Source organism: Chelon labrosus, assembly GCF_963514085.1.
Source record: "Chelon labrosus genome assembly, chromosome: 10".
In the NCBI taxonomy this organism is placed as follows: domain Eukaryota; kingdom Metazoa; phylum Chordata; class Actinopteri; order Mugiliformes; family Mugilidae; genus Chelon; species Chelon labrosus.
In genome coordinates, this window is record NC_140360.1 from 6815196 (window position 1) to 6838467 (window position 23272).

Here is a 23272-nt window from a genome sequence, read left to right on the forward strand (position 1 = left end):
GTTGATGAGAGGAGAACAAGCTGAGAGAACTCCCAAAAAGAAGTGAGAACAAACTTCTTGCTTCTCACAGAGTATGTAACAGCCTTAATGGTGCACAAATCAAACACTCAAAAGATCCGACCAGCAATACGTCATCCAGAGTAGTCTCTCAAATACAATAAATCCAGTAAGTCTAACTTTCAAGAAAATCCAGGGAGTTCAATTACACTTGTTTCAGCTTTGTCTGTTGGCTTTAGGAAACATTGCTTATATTTTCATATATATAAATGCACAAGCAGTTCTGCTGCATGGCTGCAGTGAGAACAAAGGCATTGAAGGAGGTTAGTAACAGTAATAACTTGTGTTAATAAGTGTTTTTCACATGATATCTGTTACACTATAGGTCACCTATACACCCAGATCAGGCCTAACAAAGACTAAAATGTTGATTTGTGGGTGGTATTCATGGTATTGTACAGTCTCTAATTTCCTGCAAAACTTTTTAAAAACGTCGATGACTCATTCTGCACTTGGGGGCATATACTGACTTTGCATCCAGTTAAACTCTAAACATTGAAGCTGGTCAATCAGAGTAGACTTTTGGGAGGTTGGCAGCCTCCTTAACTCAATTTTTACAGGAAAACATGTAAATACGCTCCCTTAGCAGCTCCATGTGGACTTTTAAGGTTCTGTACTATTCATAACTAGGGGTGCACCGATCCGATATTGGGATCGGATATCGGCCCCGATATTGACAAAATAGCTGGATCGGGGATCGGAAAAATTAACAGATCCAAGGGCAAATCCAGTTTTTTATTTTTTATTTTTTATTTTTTTCCTCCGTCGCAGCAGATCCTAGCAGCACGTGTGTCGCATGCTGGAACGAGTTGGAGGTCCTGTGTAGTAGTCCAGTAGGTGGCGGTATATGTCGTGAAGATATGATCCGCCATTAAACAGAAGACGAAGAATAAGAACGAGTTGGAGCATTTAAGCAACATGGAGCGAGCCAAAGAGTCGGCTGTGTGGAGATATTTCAGGCTTGCCATGCCAACTAGTTTGACGGCTGTTTGCATTCAACAATGGAGAGCCGAAGTCCCGCCCTTCTACTTCCGGTCCATGGGACCCATCTTTCGAAAAAATATGAACGGCAGTCTATGGAGAGATCATAATTGTTTTTTGGTCCCGTTCGAATTGTGGCATGAATTTCACATATGATGTGTGTGAATTTAAAAGATAATTTTTCACGTCAAGAGATAAATTATTTGACGTAAATAAGCTGAACAACATTAGGTTTTCTATGAGATCGCTTAGTGAACTACATCTCTCATCTCGAACAATGTACTTCACTAGAGAACTATGGATGTCTCCTTGTTGAGCTTTACCGTCTTCTTCCAGGACGAAGGCAGAAGCATCAAACGAGGTGAAAATCATTATAAATCGGGTCATGTTGAGAGCTGTAGGGGAGCACGAAGGGAGTTTTGGTCGGTTCTGTACGCGCCAGCATGCGGGACATTCCGGCACAAAACACACCGGCATCGTTAGCTGTATCTTTTACTGTAACTTAACAGAAGGACAGACAGAACCGAAGAGTGGAAGGAAAATGTGGTGACGTAATGTAAGCGACTTGGACTTGTAGTTCGTTTAATTACGTATTTTCCATAGCGTTTTACTTAACTATCTTGCGACAAACTGTGACATTCTTGACATGTAAAATCATTTTTTATTCTGAAAAACAATATATGTATAATCCAAGGCACAAGTCGATCGGGACCAGAAAATAATTTATCTTTCGCCATAGACTGCCGTTCATATTTTTTCGAAAGATGGGTCCCATGGACCGGAAGTAGAAGGGCGGGACTTCGGCTCTCTATGGTATCGGATCGGTATCGGGTATCGACAGATATACAAAGCCCAGGCATCGGTATCGGTATCGGGGCTGAAAAAGTCGGATCGGTGCATCCCTATTCATAACCTGTTGCACGCTGCTGTAAATTCAACCCTTACACATTTAGTAATATGCCACTCCTTGAATGAAGATGTCGTAGCCGAGTTGTGCAGCAAGGTTCAATTAAATATTAAAAATGTTAAATTAAAATCTGAAAATTATCAGAGCAAAGTCACCTTTAACCTCTAATCAAGATTAACTGAATGCCGTAACACGCTAATCACTATAAGAATCACTGATGCCAGTCTTATTGCTATGCAAGACTTAGAAATGAAATACAGAACTGACCTCATCACCTTGTGACTTATGGTATTGAGCATTAGTTTCAAGTAACTGAGAGAGCTGAATTTGCTGTGGTTTGAAGTACTATTGAATTGTGTTGTGTTAAACTGCATCCCCCAAAATAAACATTATAACAGACACGAAAGAGGATTTAGTGTAGGACTGTTAAATTAGGATGCAGTCGTTTTCACCAAGAAATTGACCAGTGAGTGTACATTTAGTATTGACCTGGAGTAACATTGTGCCATTACTGCAATCACATCAGACTTGTCTGCTGTGAGGAAAAAGAAAAAGAAAACGCTGTGCTGTACGCGTCACTTTTTACAGAAAGAATGATGAAAGATGAATTTCACGAGGAAGTGTGCTGAACAGTAGTTTAACAGGAGCTCATCTCTTGTGGGGGGGTATTCTTCACAGTGGCTTTCATCTTTCCCCCCCCCGCCGTCACCTACTATTCGATGACAGTGTCAGAACTACATGAAGTGCATCTCCGTGCAACAGCTCCCAAACTGAACATTGCACCCGTCCTAAAGAGGGATTCAGTGCGGGATTGTTATATTGGAATGCGTTTGTTTTCACTGCTGTACCCGATGATCTGGCACGTGAGCGACTATAGTTTATAGGATTAAATAAACTGAAACAGCCAAGAGGAATCAGTCTGGACATTGGCTCTAAAAGAGAAGGGGGGGGGGGGGGGGTAAGGGAGGCCAGCTGACTAAGAGAGAGAGAGAGGGGAATAATTATAATGTGTCCATATCTGCGTAGGTGTCTGCCAATGCTGTAACTGGGTTAAGCTGATATTTGGGTTCGCATAATGAGTCCTCGTCCACCTGAGACCAAAAGAAAGACACCGACTGCAGGCTAGCTTCCAAAAATCCCCTTGGTATGGGGGATATAATGAGGCACAATTAATATGGGGGATGAAAAAAATCATGATTAAAAGAGAGAAAGGAAAACGTATAGAAAGAAAAAGACACAGAGGAGGAACAAAGAGACTGAAAATGTTAATGATTAATGAACCGAAAGATGCAAAGTAAAATAAACACGAAGTTTAAAAAAAAAAAAAAAAAAAAAGAGGCCACGAGAAAGTCAACTCAAACAGCCTGAAAACACTGCAGACACCTTTAGGGAATACATGTACACAGAGACACTAATTTAACGGGACAGCAGCACGCAGCAGACAAACACAAGAGTGAAAGCACGGGAGGAGATGGAGGAGTGATACGTGATATTTATTAGGAGCACTGTCGGCAGCTGCAGCTCACTTCTGCCGGTATTGATTGAACAGGCGGGAGCTAACTGAGCGGAGATGATTAAAGGAGATTATTTCTATTTATGATTAAGCTAACAACTAGAAAGGAGATTAGATGGCCAATTAAGAGGGAAAACAACGAATGAAAAACAATTTCGCATCAGTGTGTCATTAAAGTATCCTATTTCTGAGCATGAGTAACCTTCATTCTGCTTCTTGAGTTTCTGTTATCATAAGTATTTGTGACACTCACTATTATTTATTACACACAGTCATATCTGAAGATGTTCCATCCATTGCATCTGCACTGTAAAACATTTCAAGTCAGTAAAACTTAGAAAGGAAAGTTCACCTGCTGACTTAAAAATATGAGTTAACTCAACCTGAAGAAAACCTCTGTTTAAACTCAAGAAGCTCATCAACGTGATTCTGTGAGTTTAATCAGCTTATTAGGTTACATTATCCATTGAATAAAACTTATTTTATCTTGTCAAATTAACTCACAATCCATTTTACTATTTCAACTCACATTTCCAAGTTAAGAACAGTTTAACTTGTTTGTTTCTACTTAGATTTCTCATCTTGTCAACTAATGGCAAGTTTTAAAGTTCGTGTAAACTTCAGACAGATTCAGCTCACACCTTGCCAGAAATTTAACATTTTATTTTATTTAGGTCGTTTAGAGAGGAGGAAATTTAAATTTGATTCACCTAAAACAGCCACTTTGAGATTCATTCCTGGCAGAGAAACAGCTTCTAAAATTCACCCCTCCATTACACTTATGGTGCCAATATTTTTACACCATAAAATGATGGCAGCCTCTGTATTTCCCAGTATTCAAATCATATCACCTCCTTCCCTATCACAACTTAAAACTTGAGTTAAATGAACATTGACCACACAAACAAAACTCACAAGAAGTCAAGACAAGGGATTAGTTTAAGTTTAAGTTTAGAAAACCTGTAAAAAAATATCAAAAACTTGTCATGACGATTGGATTTATAGAGAAGAAAAACAGTCACATAACTTCATGGGGCTGTAATGTTTTACAGTATGCAGAAACAATGGAGGAAACTGGATTACTACTGAAAACACCTTTAACGTTAAAAAAACATTGCAAGTCAGTAATGCAACATCAAAATAACATCAATTACATTTAAAAAGAAAAAGAAAAAAAGAAAAATCAAGAAAAGGGTTGGACCTACCTTGGAATTCTTGCATTTTCTGCTCCACCGTTGGCTCCTGAAGACACACCACCCTTTCCGGAAAAACTACAAATATGAACGATCTGTGTTACGACCTCCTGCAGCAGGCTCTCAATCAATAGGACTAGTTTTACCTGTGGACGTCATCTGTGTTTCATGTGACGCATTCACACGGGATAAGCTATAACTCTGTGTTTCACTCAAATTTACTATGCATAGTTATGTCTCTGCTACTTTCTGCTTCATTCTTCTGCATGTCCGAGGACATCTTACACATTTTGACAGCTTTAGTTGCTTTGCAAATTCTGAATTGATAAAAAAATATACATTTTTAAAAATAAAACATTGATGAGACTATTCATCCCGAGGAAGACGTTATGAAAGACTTGGCAGTAAAAAAGCCACAAATCAAGCAAAGGTTTAGGATAACAGCCACGAACAACACAATCAGTCAGTGCGGTTTTAGTTTGTGGGGAAAAGCAGCAATGGTGTTGCCAATTCAAATACAGTCGACGACCCGTGGTATTTTGTACATTTCAGCTGCAAATATCTGTAAGTTAAGACTACCTCAGCACCTTTAACAAGCTGACTCAGCCGCACGTCTGACCAAACAACCCAACTAAATTCATCCTGCGCACAGGCTGCTGTCTTCTTTTCAGATGATAGGAGAAAGTTCTCCAAGAAAGAAAGAAAGAAAAGTTGAGGAGAAGGAGAGCGTACGATTAAAGCGAAGGTGGAGCGAGTGAAAGAGGGGATGGCTGTGTGTGCTGCATGGGGATGGAGGATACGGTGTGAAAGTGAGAGAGCCTCAGGCCTGACAGCATGAGGGAGGAAGCGGGGAGGCTCTGCTATCCCTGTAGCATCCTGCAGCAGCCCGCGAGCTAATGCTAAAGCCTTGACTTATTAGCATGCAGCACACACACGGAGGTTTTCACACCCAGATAAAATCAGACATGTACGCACACACACACACATAGCATACATTTATTTACTGTAAACACGCGCACACACACATCCTTGCTCTCATTAACATTACATTTCATCAGCTCAATGAGCATTAAAAATGGAGGCGGTTATACAATGAGTGCGAGACAAATCAAAGTTTAATAAAAGCAGAGACCAAAAAAAAAAAGAAGAGCGAGGTGCACTCTGAATAATTCCCTTTCATGTGCGTGTTTGTGTGTTTTGGCGTGCTGCTGAAACTAGCTTAATGGGCCTCTCCTAAAACTGACAGCACCTCTGATTCGTGCAATTCATCCCCCTCGAAAGCACACAACTTCTCTCGCTCAGCCTGCACACTGGGATGTGGATCTGCAGGATAAAACACATCTGTATCCTCAACTCCTCGCTCTCTGTCTGTGTGTTGGTGTGTTTCTGAGCAAATGCAGTCAATGTTTACCTGCATGTGTGTTTATGCGACAGTTGCTGCAAGCAGCTACAGGCACATTCACTCCACAAATTTCAATTTAATATGATAAATGACTGTTGTGTTGATTTGTTCCCTCTTGAGTTCCCCCGGCTGTTCAAAACCAACACAAACACATGCAGAAAATATAGTGTGGGAACAGAAACAATTATGACTGGCATTACCGCTGAAAGCAGCCATCTATCAGTGTTTCCTGTTTTTGTAAAGATGTAAAGTTTTGTGCCAAATACATATTTGCATAAATGGAGTTTTCCAAAGCTGTGCATTGTATGAGGTTGTTGATTTGGGGCGTGATGTGCAGCTGCTGTATATTGAGTTTCGTACCCTCTGGGAGAAAGAGGAAGAGATTTATGAGTTTCATGCTGTATATCCTGTGTTAACCCGCTGTAGCTGCCAGATCCTCAATGTGCTGAATCAGGGTAAAGTTGTTTTCCGTGACAAATGACTCCTCACCTAGGAATATCATCTGTTGGTCAGATTGGAAACGAAAAGTAGAAAGACACCTTGGAGACTTTGTATATAGGGAGTATGTTATCAACATTTAAATCTACTATTTGAAGAAAGTTCATGATTACTCAGTCGACAGTTTCAAGATTGTAGTAGAATCATCTAGTACAATCATGTACTACTTGGATGTTTCATCCAAGTAGCTTCTTTATCTCTAACTGGCGAGGAGTTAGGGTTTAAATAGTTCTTAAAGGTACAAAAACTTTTAATCAGTACTGGAGACGATCTAATCGGACACTTCTGGCTTTGACTGTGGTTATTGCACCACCTCAGTGGTGGAAACTGAAGAGACATGACTGACCATCCTGCAGTTACTGATAAACCAGTTCTCTGAAAGGCATACCGTATGTTCTCTTGACATAGTAAGTTACAACTAATTTAATTATTTTATTACATTAAAAAAAGTTCAACTGACTTTTTTGACTTTCATGTCCAGTGTTTTCCCCCAAAACATTGTTTGGAAGACTCCAGCAGTGCTTGTAGTAAATGGAACAACTTTATTAGACCAATGCGTTTGGGTTCGTGGCCTTCATTAGCACCAACAAGAAACACACTGCAAAGGACAAATTAAATAATATATGAAGTAAAGAAATGGGTAATTTTTCACTCACATATCAATGTGACCTTTCCCTTTTGGTTGTAGGACTATCCAGTTCCATGCAGAGGTATTTTAGACTCATAACCTGATGAGAATATGGCTACACCAGATTAGGGCGGAGACATGTTTTAAGCTTCAGCCTGATCTGTGGTTCATCACTGTGAGCTACAACACAACATCATTAACACCTTACATTCTTTCATTTTGTTTCAACCAACCACCGTCACATTTTTGCTGGATATTTTGACACGGACCTGTTTTCCTCTGCCAACAAAGACAGTTGGATACACAGAGATTGAATGGGTTCACTGAGCAGATGACTCACTAGTCTAACCAACTGTAGTCTTGCGGAGAAGTGAAGCTGATGCTGTGTTACTCTTAAGTCAGACAAGAAGCTGAGAGTCACACTCGATTTGGATGGCTCGATAGGCTTAACTTTTCAAACAAACTCCCGGACCCTGCCTCTGAAAGTCATGAAACATGTGAAATGCTCTTCTTTTGTTCTTCCAGGCTCAAACCCCTCTCTCTCTCTGTCTTTCTCTCTGACTCTGTCTCGTGTTGTTTTGACAAGGCCGGCGTCATTATCGGCGTCTGAAAACAGCCAAGGCCGTCGTCTCCTCGCTCTGTCAGTTGCCATGGTGAAATTGTAAAGATGTATAGGGCTGATAGAGGATGATTGAGTGTTTGAGAGAAAGGGACAGAAGTGGAGTTATAGACTTAGAGTAGAGGATCATGAGAGAACAAACAAGAGAAGACATTTTTTCATGTGCTTGTGTGCTGTTGTATTCCTACTGTATGAGTGACTGTGTGTGTTTGTTTGTATGCGAAGCGAAATTGTGAAATGAACAATGGGAAACACGGGTAACAGCTGCAATTATCTTTGTTTGTGTAATTCCGTATTTTCAAGCAAGAAGGTGAAAGACAAATGGAGCTGCTATGAAAGAATAACTGTACGAAGGTTGAGATGGAGGAAAAAAGGCATTGTGTTTTTATTTGCAGATTACAGTATGTGTGGGTTTGTAATTTCATTAAGAGCAGAATAAGCTAGAGAAAAACTTAGATTTAGAACAGAAAACAGGAATCAACGGAAAAGATAGTGTGTAGTCTGAAGCCGGAGCCAAGGCCACAACCTTGAAAGCAGAGTGTCTTCTGTATTTTCTATAGACAAACATGTGGAGCCACAGCTCTTGTTGGCTCCAGAGGGAATGAATGCAGAGCGCAATAAGCTGCACACGCAGTCACACTTCGATCTATAGAGACGTCCTTCGGTTCAGTGCTGTTAAATTAAAAAGGGAGTCTGAAAGCCCAACTTGTCCGCTCTGGGCGGGGAGGTGAAGGCAGAGGCTTTTTTTTTTGTTGTTGATCGGTGGAATTCTCTGAATAAAATGCGGTATCTTTTATCCTTTTCACATAATGCTCAGTGCTGATCTGAGCGTTTTGATTGTGAGTGATTTCTTTCCATTATAGACAGAAATAAACCTGAATCTGGAAAGCTGTGAAACCACACATTGTCAGCCATAGATTGTTTCCTTGATATGTCAAGTCACATTTTCACAAAGGTAATGCTAGCACATAATTGCTAAAAATATGAAAAAGGTCCTACATCGATCAGGCATATCATTATGACCACCTTCCTAATATTGTGTAGGTCTCCCTTGTGCCTCCAAAACAGTTGTGATTCATCAGAGAATGGACATGGGCCTTCTGAGGGTGTCCTGTGGTGTCTGGGTCACAGAATGTTGTTAGTGGGGGGCCTTTGGGTCCTATGGGTTGCGGGGAGGGGTCTCTGTGGATCATCCCACAGTGATGCCGCTTGATCAGAGGCCAGGTCAACACCTTGTGCTGTTCTTCATGTTTTTTGAGTTGTTCTTAAACCTTTTTCGTAGGCTGCATCCTGCTGGGGATGACTGCTGCCATCAAGAAGTGTCACTGTTATGGGGTGGGGGTGCCTGGTCTGGTCTAGGCGGGTGCTACATGTCTAAATAACATCAACACGAATGCCAGGTCCAACAGTTTCCCAGCAGAAGCTAGGAAGCTAGAAGCTAGGAAGCTAGGTAGAAATCGTTGTACAGAGCTGGCCTCTCCTGAGTCATGCTGATCAGTTGGTCTACAGCTTATTGATTTTAGATGATCGTGTTGTATTTCAATCCTTGTCGTCTTGTTGTTTTGTCTCTTATTGTGCTCTGGTTCTCTAAGATGACCAACCAGTCTGAGTGATATCTTTCTTCCGCCTCCAATTCGACATGCTGGATCGGATAAAAAACTAGCAACAGGGATCCGACTTGTGCCGACTGTTGGCTCTGTGTGTTACGACCCTAAAACTTGTATACTTGCTGTAATCTGGCCAAAATCCCATGAAGTTTAAATATATTATTACAAACATTGTCCAACAGGAAAGTAGGGTTTTGTGATGTGGCTGTTAAAGTTATTTTCAAGACTAAATACCGCCATTATTCTCTTTTTAAATTAAAAGCAGGGCTGGGTGAGAGGCCTCCTCTATTTGTGTTAAATACACACCAAAGTGTGCGTGAAGCACTCTGCTTTAGTCATTAGATTAAAGAGTGGTTTTATGTGCTGGCCTGCATTAACATATAAGAGGCTGTGGAGTGTCTGGGGGATTGTTTTGAAGTGTATGACGGCATCGGCGCACGTTGGAGTGGCACGTCTAGCGGCATTGGAACGTGCTGTGTGTGGTTTTTACTCAAGAGATAAGAGGAGTTTAAACTTTTTCTGCAATGACTTTTCAAATTAGCTTTGCTTTGGCTCCACCTGGTTTGTTTGAGACGTGCAAAAATATTTCTGATTCGTTATGAGAGCATGACCCTGGCAGGCCGCCATAGTATTAACATTGTATGGGAAACCCTGGAAAGGCATTTTTGGGATATTTCCTCAGTGCTAACCTTTGTACTTGTTTCTGTTGTTTTTAAGGCTTTTTCCTCTCGAGGCGGAGGTCATTCTCATCTGGAGGAAGTGCTGTGTTGTGCTTCGGGGAGTTGGGAGTATTGTAAAGAACGGTTGTGGCTTGTTTTCCGGTGCCTCACCCAGCCGGAGTGCATCGGAAGAAAGGCATTTGGGATAATCGCTGTTGACGTTTAGTTGTCAACTGACAGGTTATATTATGTGTGGCTCAGGGAGGGAAAATAGAGCTCTCCTCTGCTTATTAAAATTTCAATTGTGGCTGATAATACCTGCAAGCCATTTAGACAAAACATGTCCTTTTTTTCTGTTATATCTTAAGTCTTTTATTGTTTGGATAGCATACTCAGTGCATTATTAAATCTATTAAAAATAAGACCAGAATATTCAATATTGATATTCTGAATGGTTATACTGATATATAGAAAAGCCGTGGAGTAATAAAGCTTCTCATTCATAGTGACAGAACTCCATTCTCCACGTGTTGCACACGCTCCGGCGATGTCCGTAATTTGATAAGTAAGAATTATGTGGCAAATAGTGGGCTACAGTCTTCATTTCTGTTGCGTTACCTCATTCATTGACAGAAACATTTATTTAAATGAAGTTCTTCGAGATTTTCACTTTAATCCAGCCTCGAAAATGGTCTTAATACACATTTCATTTGTATTCTAATGTTTTATGCTGGCGTCACCTTTATGTATGTATGTATGTATTGATACAAATGCCCACCTCAACTTTACCCATCTGATTTCTGTCCATATGCTTTTAAATATATATTTATAGATAGTTAGATAGTTACTTTATTTATCCCATGGGAAATTCGGTGTCCAGTATCATCATTACACTGAGTGTCTATGTTAACCTTCTTTTGGAGACCGCGTTGCACCTTATGCTGATGCCATTTGTCTTCAACTTGTACTCTCTCTCCTTCTCAGGTTATTACGGGAAAGGCTGCACGGACGCTTGCCATCTGAATCCGTGTGAAAACGAGGCTCAGTGCCACAGGAAGCCCAGCTCCTCACACGGATACATTTGCGACTGTGGAGACAACCACTACGGGCAGTACTGCCAACACAGGTACACACAAAAACCGCATGAACGCAGGCACACAGACACCTGACTCTGAACTACAGTTTAATTGCAAACACATCTAATCTCTGCTCAGTTATGTGTTTGTGTGCCCGGTAACCTTTGGTTCAGACTTGTTGCCCCACATCTCCAGTGTTGCTTGTAATTCGATGTTTGATGAATGCAAAAATAAAGTGGTAACACACACTCACTTGCCAGTTGATTAGGTACAGTAGTGAACACGTATACCTTCTGACATAACAGTACTGCACTAAATCTTATCTTCTTGAAGGTTCTGGTATTCAGCATCAGTTTCAAATAACTGAGAGAGCTTGTGTTGTGTAGTACCGACACATGTTCCTATTATTCTGGCAATCCTATTCATGTCAAATGTCTCTGTTTCAACATTCTCTGAACATTAGAACAGTCATGAAGGAGGATCTAGTGCAGGACTGTTATATCAGAATGGATTCACTAGAGTATCTAATGTTTTGGCATTTATGTTTAGCTTTGGATATGAGGAAAGTCCAAATTTGTGTCATGAAATCAGCAAAATCACCAAATCCTCACACTTTAGAATCCATATCTGTTTATCCATTATCATTGTTATTATCATTCAGCAGACCTGGCTCACTTCCTGGTTTGGTGGATAGAGAAGAAACAGGATATCTTACACAGCTGTAGAGGTAGAGGAGAGAGATGTCAGGGGAAATTAAAAGACAGACTTGCAGACTATATTTCGTCTGCAGCAGACATCTTTGTGAAAAACACTCTCACTCTAGACAAGATCAAAGCTGAACGTCTGAGACTCACACAACGAGCAAATCTAAAGCTGAAGGGATTTTCAGAGGCAGGAAGGAGGCATGGGGTCGGGTCAGGGTCACGCTTGCTTTGCGCAGTTTAACATACACTCACTTGGCAGCTAAACTGGACTGAATTAAACACAAAATTTGTTGTGCTGTATCACCAAAATTAGGCAGTCAAAATAAAAAAGAACATGTGTTCGTACAACACGATACAATTCAATTATACTACAAACCACAGCCTCAACAATGAAAACACAGTTGAATCAACAACTCTAGGTTCTTTTAAATGAATGTTGAACACTGTAACCTTCATGAAGCTAAGATTTAGTTCAAGACGTCTGAGGGTGTCCTGTGTTGTCTTCAGATTCAGAAAACTGTATTTGTCCCCGGGGGCAATTTAAGAATTGGCGAGCCAGCCAGGAGTCGAACCTAGAATCTTCTGATCCGTGGTCAGACGCGTTATCCATTGCGCCACTGGCCCTGTTAGAATGTTTTCACTAGTGTATTAGCTTAATCATCACTGAGTTTTTAGATTGAATAAATGTCTCTTTTAAGAATGACTCCTACTAACAGCAGAGCACAGCTGGTGCAGTCTCCTATGAAGTCCCACTTTTTTTGCTTCTACACGCCTGCATCCCTAAATTATGATTAGACCGAGCATTTCCCCCCTTTAATCCCTTCAAGCAGCCAAAAATAAACAACAGAGGCAATCCTAATATTCAACGATCATTTGTATTTAACTCTCCCCCCTCCCTGCACACATCCAAAACTGTCTGTACAGTGCAATAAAGATAATGAGTTAAATAAAGACCATGCATCTCTTTGGACGTGGTGTGCATGGTTAGCTGGTGATAGACTGGTGACCTGTCCAGACTTAATGAGAGCAGGCGTAGGCTCCAGTACACCGCAAGCCTTTATGGATAATCGTCTAGAGATAATGGATGGATGAGCAAATCTATGCTTAATGTCATTGTCGCAATAGGCAGGAGAGAAGCTATTGTTTAGGATATTATTGTTGGTCATTTTAGTGCATTATCAAAAAATGAAAAGTAATTAAGGAAATGTGTTTTATTGCAACAATCTCTGAACATTGGATAATTATACCTGATTTCCATGACATTTTAAGTGTAAGGTGCATTATTCTTGTGTTCCCTTTCTCCTTCCAATCAATATTCCCATCAGGTCGCTTCCTCCATTCCTTACCGATGTGTTTCTTTCTTTTCTTTAACTTCTTTTCTCCTCTGTAATTGGTTAGAAACCGAGAGGGAAGAGTGATTCCTTTAAAGAACCAATTAAAGTTTTTGACAGGCTCTGTTGCTACCGTTCTCCTTGTATCACTGACTCCACCTGTTTGTGTGTGTGTGTATAGGATTGATCACCAGTGTCCTAGAGGCTGGTGGGGATCTCCGTCCTGTGGACCGTGTCACTGTGACACCAATAAAGGCTTCGACCCTGACTGCAACAAGACCAGTGGACACTGTCACTGCAAGGTAACCAGGGGACACACATGGAATAGTAATTTAGATATCAGCACATGGGATCATGTCTGGCGTTTGGCTCTTAGTGCAGATGGAAAGGTTGATGGTAAGATGTTGATAAAGTGAAGCTGAAGGTTGATGGAGGACTGGATCATTAGGTGGTGGTTCAAATAAAGGGTTACTCAAGAATACTAAACCTGGATAGTTGATAGAAAGTTGTACACATGAAAAGCATGAAAGCATGACACATAAAGCCATGCTTTCCTGTGGAATAAACCAATTTGTTTTTGTCATAAAAGAAAAATTTAAAATTTCTGCATTTGTGAAAAAGGTGCAATGAGCAACAAGTTTGAAAATAAATTATACTGAAGCCATGAAAATAAATTCCAGTAGCTAATAGAAAGAACAAAAAGAGAGAGTTTCTATTGATTTACTCCTTAATTCAATTTAGTTAAATTCCACAGAGGTAGACTCGTGCTGCTTGGGCCTTTCTGTTGTCCTGATAGGGACGGCTGACTCTGATGGGTAGATGTTCATCTATAATGATGCTTGGCTGCTGCTGCCGATGCCTGCATACACAGCATGCAAGGACGCAATTGTTGGTACTTTCTCTGGGGGCCCGGGGTCTGCTACGGTCTGCTGCTCCGGTCTAGCAGCCAAGACATCACAAAGCAGACCACGTATCCGAGGCTTCGGTCCAATTTTCTCATGATTCTTGACTCATCTGATCAGCTGATCAAATTATCTGGGTGGAATAAGAACAGAATAGTTGCCGGAAAAGTTCTGCCCCGTTGATGTGTCAAGAACAAGCTGCGAGAACAATCTTCTCGCTTCTCGCCGAGTATGTAACAGCCTTTTGCGGTGATAGTATCAACAGCTAATCCAGATGTATGATGTATGATGTATGATTGTATGTGCATGGCTGTGTTTGTGTAGATCAGGCATGTTTAACCCTGTTCTGATCTCAGCTGTAATCTGATCTTTTGACCCTGATCTTTAATCCCTGACCTTAGATGTAAACCTGCCTCATATTGCACAGGACACACAAACACAGATGTGTAGACACATGCTCACAGTTATAATCCAAGGGTTAGATATTGACTCCGAGCTGGCAGGGAATATATATATATAGGCAGGATATGTGAGATTAAGAGGTTCTTAGCTTCTCTATGAATACTCTTTGTGGTGTCACAGTCCACAAGAATGCTTTTATGCAGCCCACATTCATACCATTCAGGTCAAGCCAAGTATTACAGTGTGCATTTGGGCCTGACAAAATAGAAGCCACTTGAGTAGAAGGAAATTGGACTTCTTTTTGGCTCTTGCAGACTTTCACCTCTCATTCCAAGAGGCTTCCTCAGTGCTGACTGACTGTCTGACTGGTGCAGAGATCCAGGTTTTATTCAGGGCCATCTAAAATTCACACCGCTAAAGACTCCGAAAGCTTCTCAAACCAGGCTGCTCTGAGAGAGGTGTGAAGGGAGCTATCTTTATTAACCTATCCACCACCTCTGAGCCATGTAACAGTTTAATCCTGGCAATCCCGTCCATGCATTTTCACCACCAGTCGCACCTCGGTTCACGTGAGCTGTGGGCCGTTAATGAGCGATGTGGTGCTGTAGCAGTTCTTTTGCTTCAACACAGTCTTTTGTAGACTAAAACTACCTTACTTTATTTCATTTTACCCATCGTGCATGTCTTGTTGTCCCTTGCATTTATGTTTCTATCATGCCAGTGTACCCTTTTTTGTCACTGTATGATGTGCACTCATCAGCCATAACATTATGACCTGACATTATGACATGTGAGAATAACCTGTCAGTAGGTTGGATATATTAGGCAGCAGGTGAACATGTTAGAAGAACTGGGGACAGGGTCATGGGTGGTGAAGGGTTACTGATGAACATGGGGAAAGAAGGCGTGACCCATGTGAAAGAAGGCGTGACCCATGTGGTCCAATCCAACAGACGAGCTACTGCAGCTCAAACTGCTGAAAATGGTGTTTTATATGGGGCTGAGTAGCTGCAGACTAGTCAGGGTGTCCACGCTGCCCCCTGTCCACTGCTGAAAGCTCTTACAATTGACATGTGTGCATCAGAACTGAACCACAGAGCAATGGAAGAAGATGATCCTGTTATCTTTAACACCACGTTGATGGCCGGGGGCATGTGCATCGCTTATCTTGAGAACCGGGATGCAAGGGTCACCCTCTTGCCGTTGCCATGGGCTGTGCACCAATGTTCATATCAGATTAAAACCCACTTAAATGCCAGGACCCGGGTTAATGAGATCATCGATGTTATTCACACGGTTGGTGGTTTTAACCAACACTATTCTTGGCATCGTGACATTTTACGCTCGTACCTTTATGTGTGTGTGTACTCAGGAGTTTCACTACCGTCCACGGGGCTCTGACACCTGTCTGCCGTGCGACTGCTACCCGGTGGGTTCCTTCTCGCGTTCATGTGACCCGGAGACGGGCCAGTGTCAGTGCAGGCCCGGTGTGATCGGACGCCAGTGCAACTCGTGCGACAACCCCTTCGCCGAGGTCACAAATTCAGGCTGTGAAGGTGAGGACGAGACGCTGATATTCTCACGTTCTCTCGTTAATTTATTCATTTCATTTATGTTTGATCGTGTGGTTGTCTTTTAACCCGTGCCCGGATGATCACACCACAGCAGGACTCTGTACTAATCCATGTTTGTTGGTTTATGTTTTTTTAAAATTGTGGAGATTATGCGTCTCACTGTTTTGAAATTACACAACAGGGGGCTACATTAATTTTGCAGATGCATCACAAACACCATAAACTGAAATTTCTACAAAGTAGCAGTAACTCTCCTCACTGGAGGGGTTACAATTACATGCAAAAAGAGAAAAACATTATTAGCAAGGACTGAATTGTCAGTTGAAAATGACTTTATTTTGAAACGTCTCCCTATTTTGCAACTCCTCTGTGGTTCATTGTCAAAAGGAACCAAGCTGATTGAAAAATGATCAGAATTTGAAGTAATTTCTTTGAACCTGGATTTAGTATTATAGCTCCGTGTCTCTGAAAACTACCAGAATTGTCAATAGGCCAATGATGAACTGCAGAAAACACATTCCTGAGATGTAGAGCATCAGTTTATAGATAGATTTAAATCTATTCTTCAAACAGAGCACATTATCGAGATGAAAAAGAAAGAGACGTGAATGAAAATAACGAGGAACCTCTTCTAGCATATTTACTCATCACTGTTTAATCACAGGATTTCACTTCCTTCACTCTTCCGTCTTTCATAAATGCTTGTGTTTGTCAAACCCGTGCCCGAGCCGGAAAGCACAAAGCAACTGTTAATTATTTTCATCTTCAATTGAACAACTCTCTCTCTCTCTCTCTCCCCTCCCCATTCTCATCTGTGCAGCTTTATCCCTTTCCAGTTTCTCCTGACTTGTAATTACTTTAATTTACAGCCGGTATTTTATCAGCTCCCAGTCATTTTCTTCACAGCGAGCCAAAAGAAAACCATTTTGCGACGCTGATGTTTTGTCGCGTTTATAATGGAGAAGTTTGTCGAACTGATGAGGCTGGTTTGAAATTATGTTCTCTTTGCAGTCATTTATGACGGTTGTCCAAAGACCATCACTCAGGGGATCTGGTGGCCTCGGACCAAGTTTAACCTGCCGGCTGCAGTGCCCTGCCCCAAAGGCTCTGTCGGTACGAACACAGCCGCATTAAAAGACACTGATATGGTTGCGTTGGATGATAATATAACGCATTATTGTGCAATGTTCTTGTGAAAAGACGCTTGCTGTTTCTTCTCCGTGCAGGTGCAGCCATCAGACATTGCGACGTGGAGAGAGGATGGCTGGAGCCGGACCTTTACAACTGCACCTCGCCTCCGTTTGTGGAGCTCAACGTTGCTGTATGTACAACACTGACTCTGATCTAATGAAACACCAATGGTCTTCATGGTCCCAAAATGTGTACCTGTTTTGAAATGCTAAATCTCCTAAACCACATATGGAAAATAACGAGGAACTTTAAAAATGGAATAGAGCCAAAAGAATCCAACAGCAACTGAACCAGAGGGAAGAATAAGATTTGTTGTATGCTCAGACATTCAAGGATTTTTTCTTGGTGTTTGGTACAATAAGAGTCTGCTTTTATGTAGCACAGGATAAAATAAAATAAAAGATACCATTGAGTGTACAAATGGAATAACTGTGTAGCAGAATGTCTAGTCCTGCAGCCATGACATTCAAAACTACAACAGGAACAGAAACCACATGGCTTAGTTTTACTCCACAGCCGAGATGCAAACAAGAACCACACATAAATGATTTCTGTGTGACTTATTTTATTTATACCGGTTTGCCTACCTACAAGGAGTAGACACAAGAGTCTACAAGCAGTAATGCTTTAGTCTGAAATATAAAAAATAAAGCTGAGACAAGGGTTTCTTGGAGGTGTCCTTCAAGTAGCTTCTTCAGTTCTAACTTGTAAAACGTCTTTAAGAAAGTCCAGTTTGGCTTTATTTTAGACATGCCATGACATGGATGACTGAGAACCTTTACAGATTTAAGTTTGACTTTATCATGTACAACTAAACAGCCCACACATTTGTGCATATAGTACATATGACACCCTTTAAACTAGACGCTTTAGTACCTATTCACATGTCTCACATTCAAGGATTGGATTGTCACGTTTTTCCGTGCGTCTGTACATTTCTGCAGCTTGATTCGCTGGAGCGTAACGAGACCGAGTTGAACACCATCATGGAGAAGAAGCTTGCCCACCAGCTCCGCGACGTAACCGAGGCTACCGCCCGCCTCTACGGCAATGACTTGCAGATAGCTGAGCGGCTGCTGTCCCGCCTGCTAACGTTTGAGACCCAGCAGAGCGGCTTTGGACTCACCGCCACTCAGGACGCTCACTTCACTGAGGTAAATAACGACGTCTTTCGATTGTCCTTTACCCTCACCTGCTGATTCTGTCTGCGTCTGTGTGTCTTAGCCAATTAGCCAATAGCAGGAAGGGGAGAGAGAGAATTGTGATGAGTGGCGACACGTTGTGAAACAAATGTATTGTTTTTAACCATTGCTGTGCGTTGGCTGCTATGATTCTAGCTTTCTTGTTGTGTGATCAAGCTTCTAGTGTACAGGAGTTTTGGAAAAGAACATCAGAGTAGACTCTCTCCAGGCTGTGATTATAGGAACTCATCAAAAATAACTAGTCTTTTATATTTTTGGGATTAAAACTAGCAACATGTCACATTTAAAGCAAAGATATTGGTGAAAGGAAAACTGAAATGATGCTGTGAAAAGGTTGTTGGAAGGACGTGTTGGATAGAGGTGTGAACGCCAAGAATCGGTTCGCTGAGTTACATTATTTTTTTTATGTGTGAAAATCTGAACATTTTATGTAACTTCATCAATGCCTGCTCCGTTCGCTGGCAGACTTCACTGCCATTGTCGATCAAACGTGTCAGCATTTTTGGAAAAGTAGATTTAGGAGAGGGTCTCCAAGCAAAGTCAGTTAGTCTGAATGAGTTTGAATGCTCAAAAGCTGTTACACACTGTATCAATGCTTATTATTATATACAATCACTTGCCAGTTCATTAGGTACACTTAGGACTCATTCTAATTTACTCATTTAGAATTTACTGATTCACTGCACTAAATCCTCAACTGGATAATCATTTTGGAGGATGTAGTTGGTGCTGTTAAACTGGATTGAATTAAACACTGAAGTGTCCCTGCTTTTTAGTCTAGTCCAAAATTGGGTTGTCAAAATAATAGTAACATGTGTCGGTACAACCCGACACAATTCAGTAGTACTACTTGCATAATACTTGCACGTTAAGCTGCTCACTTGTGCCTTAAATTGACCCCCGGGGACAAATAAAGTTTTCTGAATCTGAATCTAAATCTGAATCTACACAGTTAAATCAGCAGTTCTCTCAGCTATTTGAAACTAATGCTGAACTCCGGGACCTTCATGAAGATATGATTCAGTGCAGGACTTTTATATTGGCACCATTTGTTGCTACTACCGTACCTAATGAACTGGCAAGTCAGTGTAGTTCCGAAACTGTATTACAAGACAGGAAACATGTTATCTCTGCAGATTTTACAGCAACAAAACCAATCTGGTGACTGATCTTTCCACAGTGATAGAAACATGATTGAAAGTTCAACCTTGTGTTTCAGACACTGGCAGGAGAATGAACCTCGTTATTGCTGCTGTTAAATCTTGCTACGAAGCACAGTTTTTAATGTGTAGTCCATATTATTATTATTTACTGTCATAGATCTGTATCCAGGTCTCTGATATCTGTGCTGCGAATGTGAACGAATGTATAAGATGCATTTGTGATATTATTGCCCCTGCGTCTGTCATGAATTGCTGGTTTCCTCACGACAACATGAAAGATTTGAAGGAGTCCTTCTTTAAAGAAATGTACGTTATATTAATGTAGAGGAACATGGGGCTGCCAAAATAATAGGAACACATGTCCCTAACCATACAAGCCACAGCCTCCAAAAGGAAAACACATGTATATTATAATGAGAGAAAGTTTTAACTTAACATTTTAAGGACTAATCCAGACTTTCACTCTGCATTGTTGCTCGTAGCGGCTGCGAATCTGCACAGAATCTACCAGAAGAGGTGAAATAGCTGCTGTTATTTGATACCGCTGACATGATTGAAACACTGACTCCACCATTACGGAGCACAGACCTTGTGAAAAGAACGAGCGATTACAACGAGCTGTCTGTCTTTCCTTTTCTTTTTTTCTCTGAGATTGGAAGTAATGTTGCTATGGGGATATGCCGACACTAACTCATGAAATATTGCTGCATGCCATCTCTGCATATTAAGTGACAGAGCCTCGTCTTTGTGGATGCGACGGAGGAGGGATGCAGGTGGGATCACGTTAGGATGTTGACGCTCTGACACGAAGCGGCTAACAGACATCTGCTTCGTTTTCCATAAATATTTATCTTGTATGTCACATTTGGCTGACAAGAAGCGAGTGGCCCATACATCACGAGTGAGTGTCAGACGAATGGAGTGAAGCGCCCCTTGCTATTACAATTTACTGCCTTGTTTGTCAGTAATTTACAAATCGCTTGTTACCATAGTAACGGTGATATGAGAATGACACCCCACTTGCTAATGATTCTTTATATATTTTTTATTCATGAGGAGAAAATTAATTGAAATTTCTATTACCCCGACCTGTCATTCAAGCACATTGTTAACATGCCTCAGCAGCGCACCTGCCTGTCGTAGCCAGACTCCGTTCTTATCAGAATATCTGGTAATATGGCGTTTGGATTTCATTCTGGGCCGTGTTTCAACAGATACGGAGAAAAAATAAATGCCTGTGCACACCGTAGACTGTAAATAAAGATGGACGGCGGAATTGCTCCTCAAAAGTGAAACCAAAGCAAGTAGAGCTCCCCCTGGTGTCTGGCAGCAGTATAGGTCATAAGCTCCACCCCCTCCATGTTAGCGGATGGGACTTCAGCTGAACTAAAACATTAAAGTGCACATCAAATACATTTTTTTCAGGGATGGTTTCAGTCATTTTAGGTAGTTAATAACATACCGGTGCATATTCAAGTGTCCAGTTTCGTTTTAGTTAGTTGTTTGACGCTACAGAAACAGCATGTGACATCGTAAAGACTACAGGTTGCCATGCCAACCGCTCCGTGCAGCCATCCCATAGGGCAGTGAGAGTTGGAAAAAATAAATAAATAATAAGTACAGTGTATAATCCAAGATTTCTTGGTAACTGGTGGAGGTAGAGCAGAGCGTAGTATTAACTAAACGAAAATGCTTTTGGCAGCCGTTTCCAAAATGGCCGCCTTCATGGACTTTCTTTCAGGGAAATCCTTACTAATTTTGATACTGATATGAATACTATTGATGAATGAAGTATGATAATACTTCATTCATCATGTTACAGTAAATAGTATCAAATATGATACAGCGGCTATATATGGTCATTTACCTCAGTCATCACATTTTTCTAATTTAACTAAACAGATTATTAAATTAATTAAATTAAAACATGCATTGATTTATCCCATATTAGTGGAATTTTGAGGCTTCCCAGGGTTAACTCCACAGCGCTCGCATATTGTGTATAACTATGTCGCCGTTGCTCCTCTGTCCATCACCACATCAATCCCAACCGCATGGAGCGTAATCAGTCCCCAACGGAGCAAATTCAGACCGACTTTCTGCCACAAAAACTTGCGAGCTAACTTCCAGACCTACTAATGTGATAGTCGCAAAAAATAATAGCTGTACAGGAAAATGAGACATTTCTCTCAGAAGGTAACCCCCACGATACCTGACATCTCCTGCTCTTTAATCTTTAGCTGATGAGTTAATTCCAGCCCGTCCATGCAACCAGGAGGTGATTCATTCATATTAATAAAGGGGCCGGAGTGCGTACTTTTTTTGAGTATCCACAGCTGACACAGAGAAGTAGTTAATAATTTATCCTAACAGGGAGCCAGATGACAGCAGTGGTAGCAACACCCTGCAGTGTTAAACTCAGTGATTAGCAATGGTAGCTAGCTATGGGTTGTAATCTCCCAGTTTGAGCAAAATAATTTAATGTGCCTCTGTTTAATTTCATTTCCGTAATGCGTAGTCTCTTTTTATTAAAAAACTGACTGTGTAATGACTACATTTCCCTCAGAACAATAAAATAAAAATCACCGCTATTCATCTAATTTAACACACACCTGTGGCGGAGCTAATAAACTGAAGGTAAAGAGATGCCGACACGCTCGAGTAGGAATGTTTCATAAAATCCTGACTCTTTTTAATCAACATTATTATTATTTTATTTTTAAGGTATCACAGCCGGTGCCTCACGTCAAACACAGCACATCGCTTCGTGTGATCAATACACGTTTGTTTTTTTTTGCCTGATGAGGGCTGTTGCTATGGCGACCACACAGCCTCCGCTATAATGATGTCCTACAGTGAGCGAAAATAAAAGCCCCTTTTTTTCCTGTCTGACATTTAATCTGACGGTAAATCAGAGCCATGGCCGTTAGGGGTTAACTTTTGGTTAGCTGGTTTATGGCGTAATAAACCGGTTATGTGTTGCCATAATGGATTTTTCTTTTTTTTTATCGCTGTCTCGTGGTTTCTAGAACCAAAACCTCAACTGGCCTGACTTGTAACCTCAGCCCTCTAGACTCCAAAACACTCGTGCCGCCTGCATCTGGTCAATTAGTGAAAGGTTTCTGTGGTTTACCTGAAGTGGAGCTACAGACACTTCATTATTTATTTATTTTTTTATTTTTACTCAGCAGTGGAAATTAAATATATCTCTCATAATGCCTGACACCTCAGGTTAAACAGCAGCTATCCGGCCAGACGAGCAGGTAATGCAGAGCGCGGTTACCATAGTAACCTCGAGGCCCGTGGCTGCAGGAGAGACAAAGAATGGAAAGAGATAAAAAAAAAAAAACCTTTCATGTTCAAGCTGTGATCCAATCTATCTGAATACCCGGCAGAGAGGGCTCACATTTCCTTCAAGCACACAGCGGTGGCTGAAGTTCTCATCCTCGTTTTAAAACAACTGGCAGATTTTTTTACCAACAGGTGGAGATTTTTTATTTATTTTTTTATTGTCGTATGTTGATAAGGTGAGGAGAGACGAGAAATCTCTTTAAAGACGAGAAATAGTTTGCTTCACGTCTGGATATATGACAGCATGTTGTTGTTTGAGTAGCGTATACATGTGTAATCTGTGTATTGAACCATTGGGCTAATTTTATATTT

General features: G+C 41.1%; 1 protein-coding gene across 1 annotated transcript in view; it reads left to right on the plus strand.

The window, feature by feature from the left end:
• Window positions 1-23272, plus strand: part of celsr3 (cadherin, EGF LAG seven-pass G-type receptor 3) — a gene marked incomplete at its 5' end in the record, with an annotated part of 123547 nt that overhangs the window by 65480 nt on the left and 34795 nt on the right. Inside the window, 6 exons of the mRNA XM_084553707.1 lie at window positions 11049-11190; window positions 13357-13477; window positions 15852-16035; window positions 17065-17166; window positions 17280-17374; window positions 18189-18398. Of these exons, the coding sequence (XP_084409833.1) occupies window positions 11049-11190; window positions 13357-13477; window positions 15852-16035; window positions 17065-17166; window positions 17280-17374; window positions 18189-18398 (854 nt within the window). The remainder of the gene's footprint in view (window positions 1-11048; window positions 11191-13356; window positions 13478-15851; window positions 16036-17064; window positions 17167-17279; window positions 17375-18188; window positions 18399-23272) is intronic.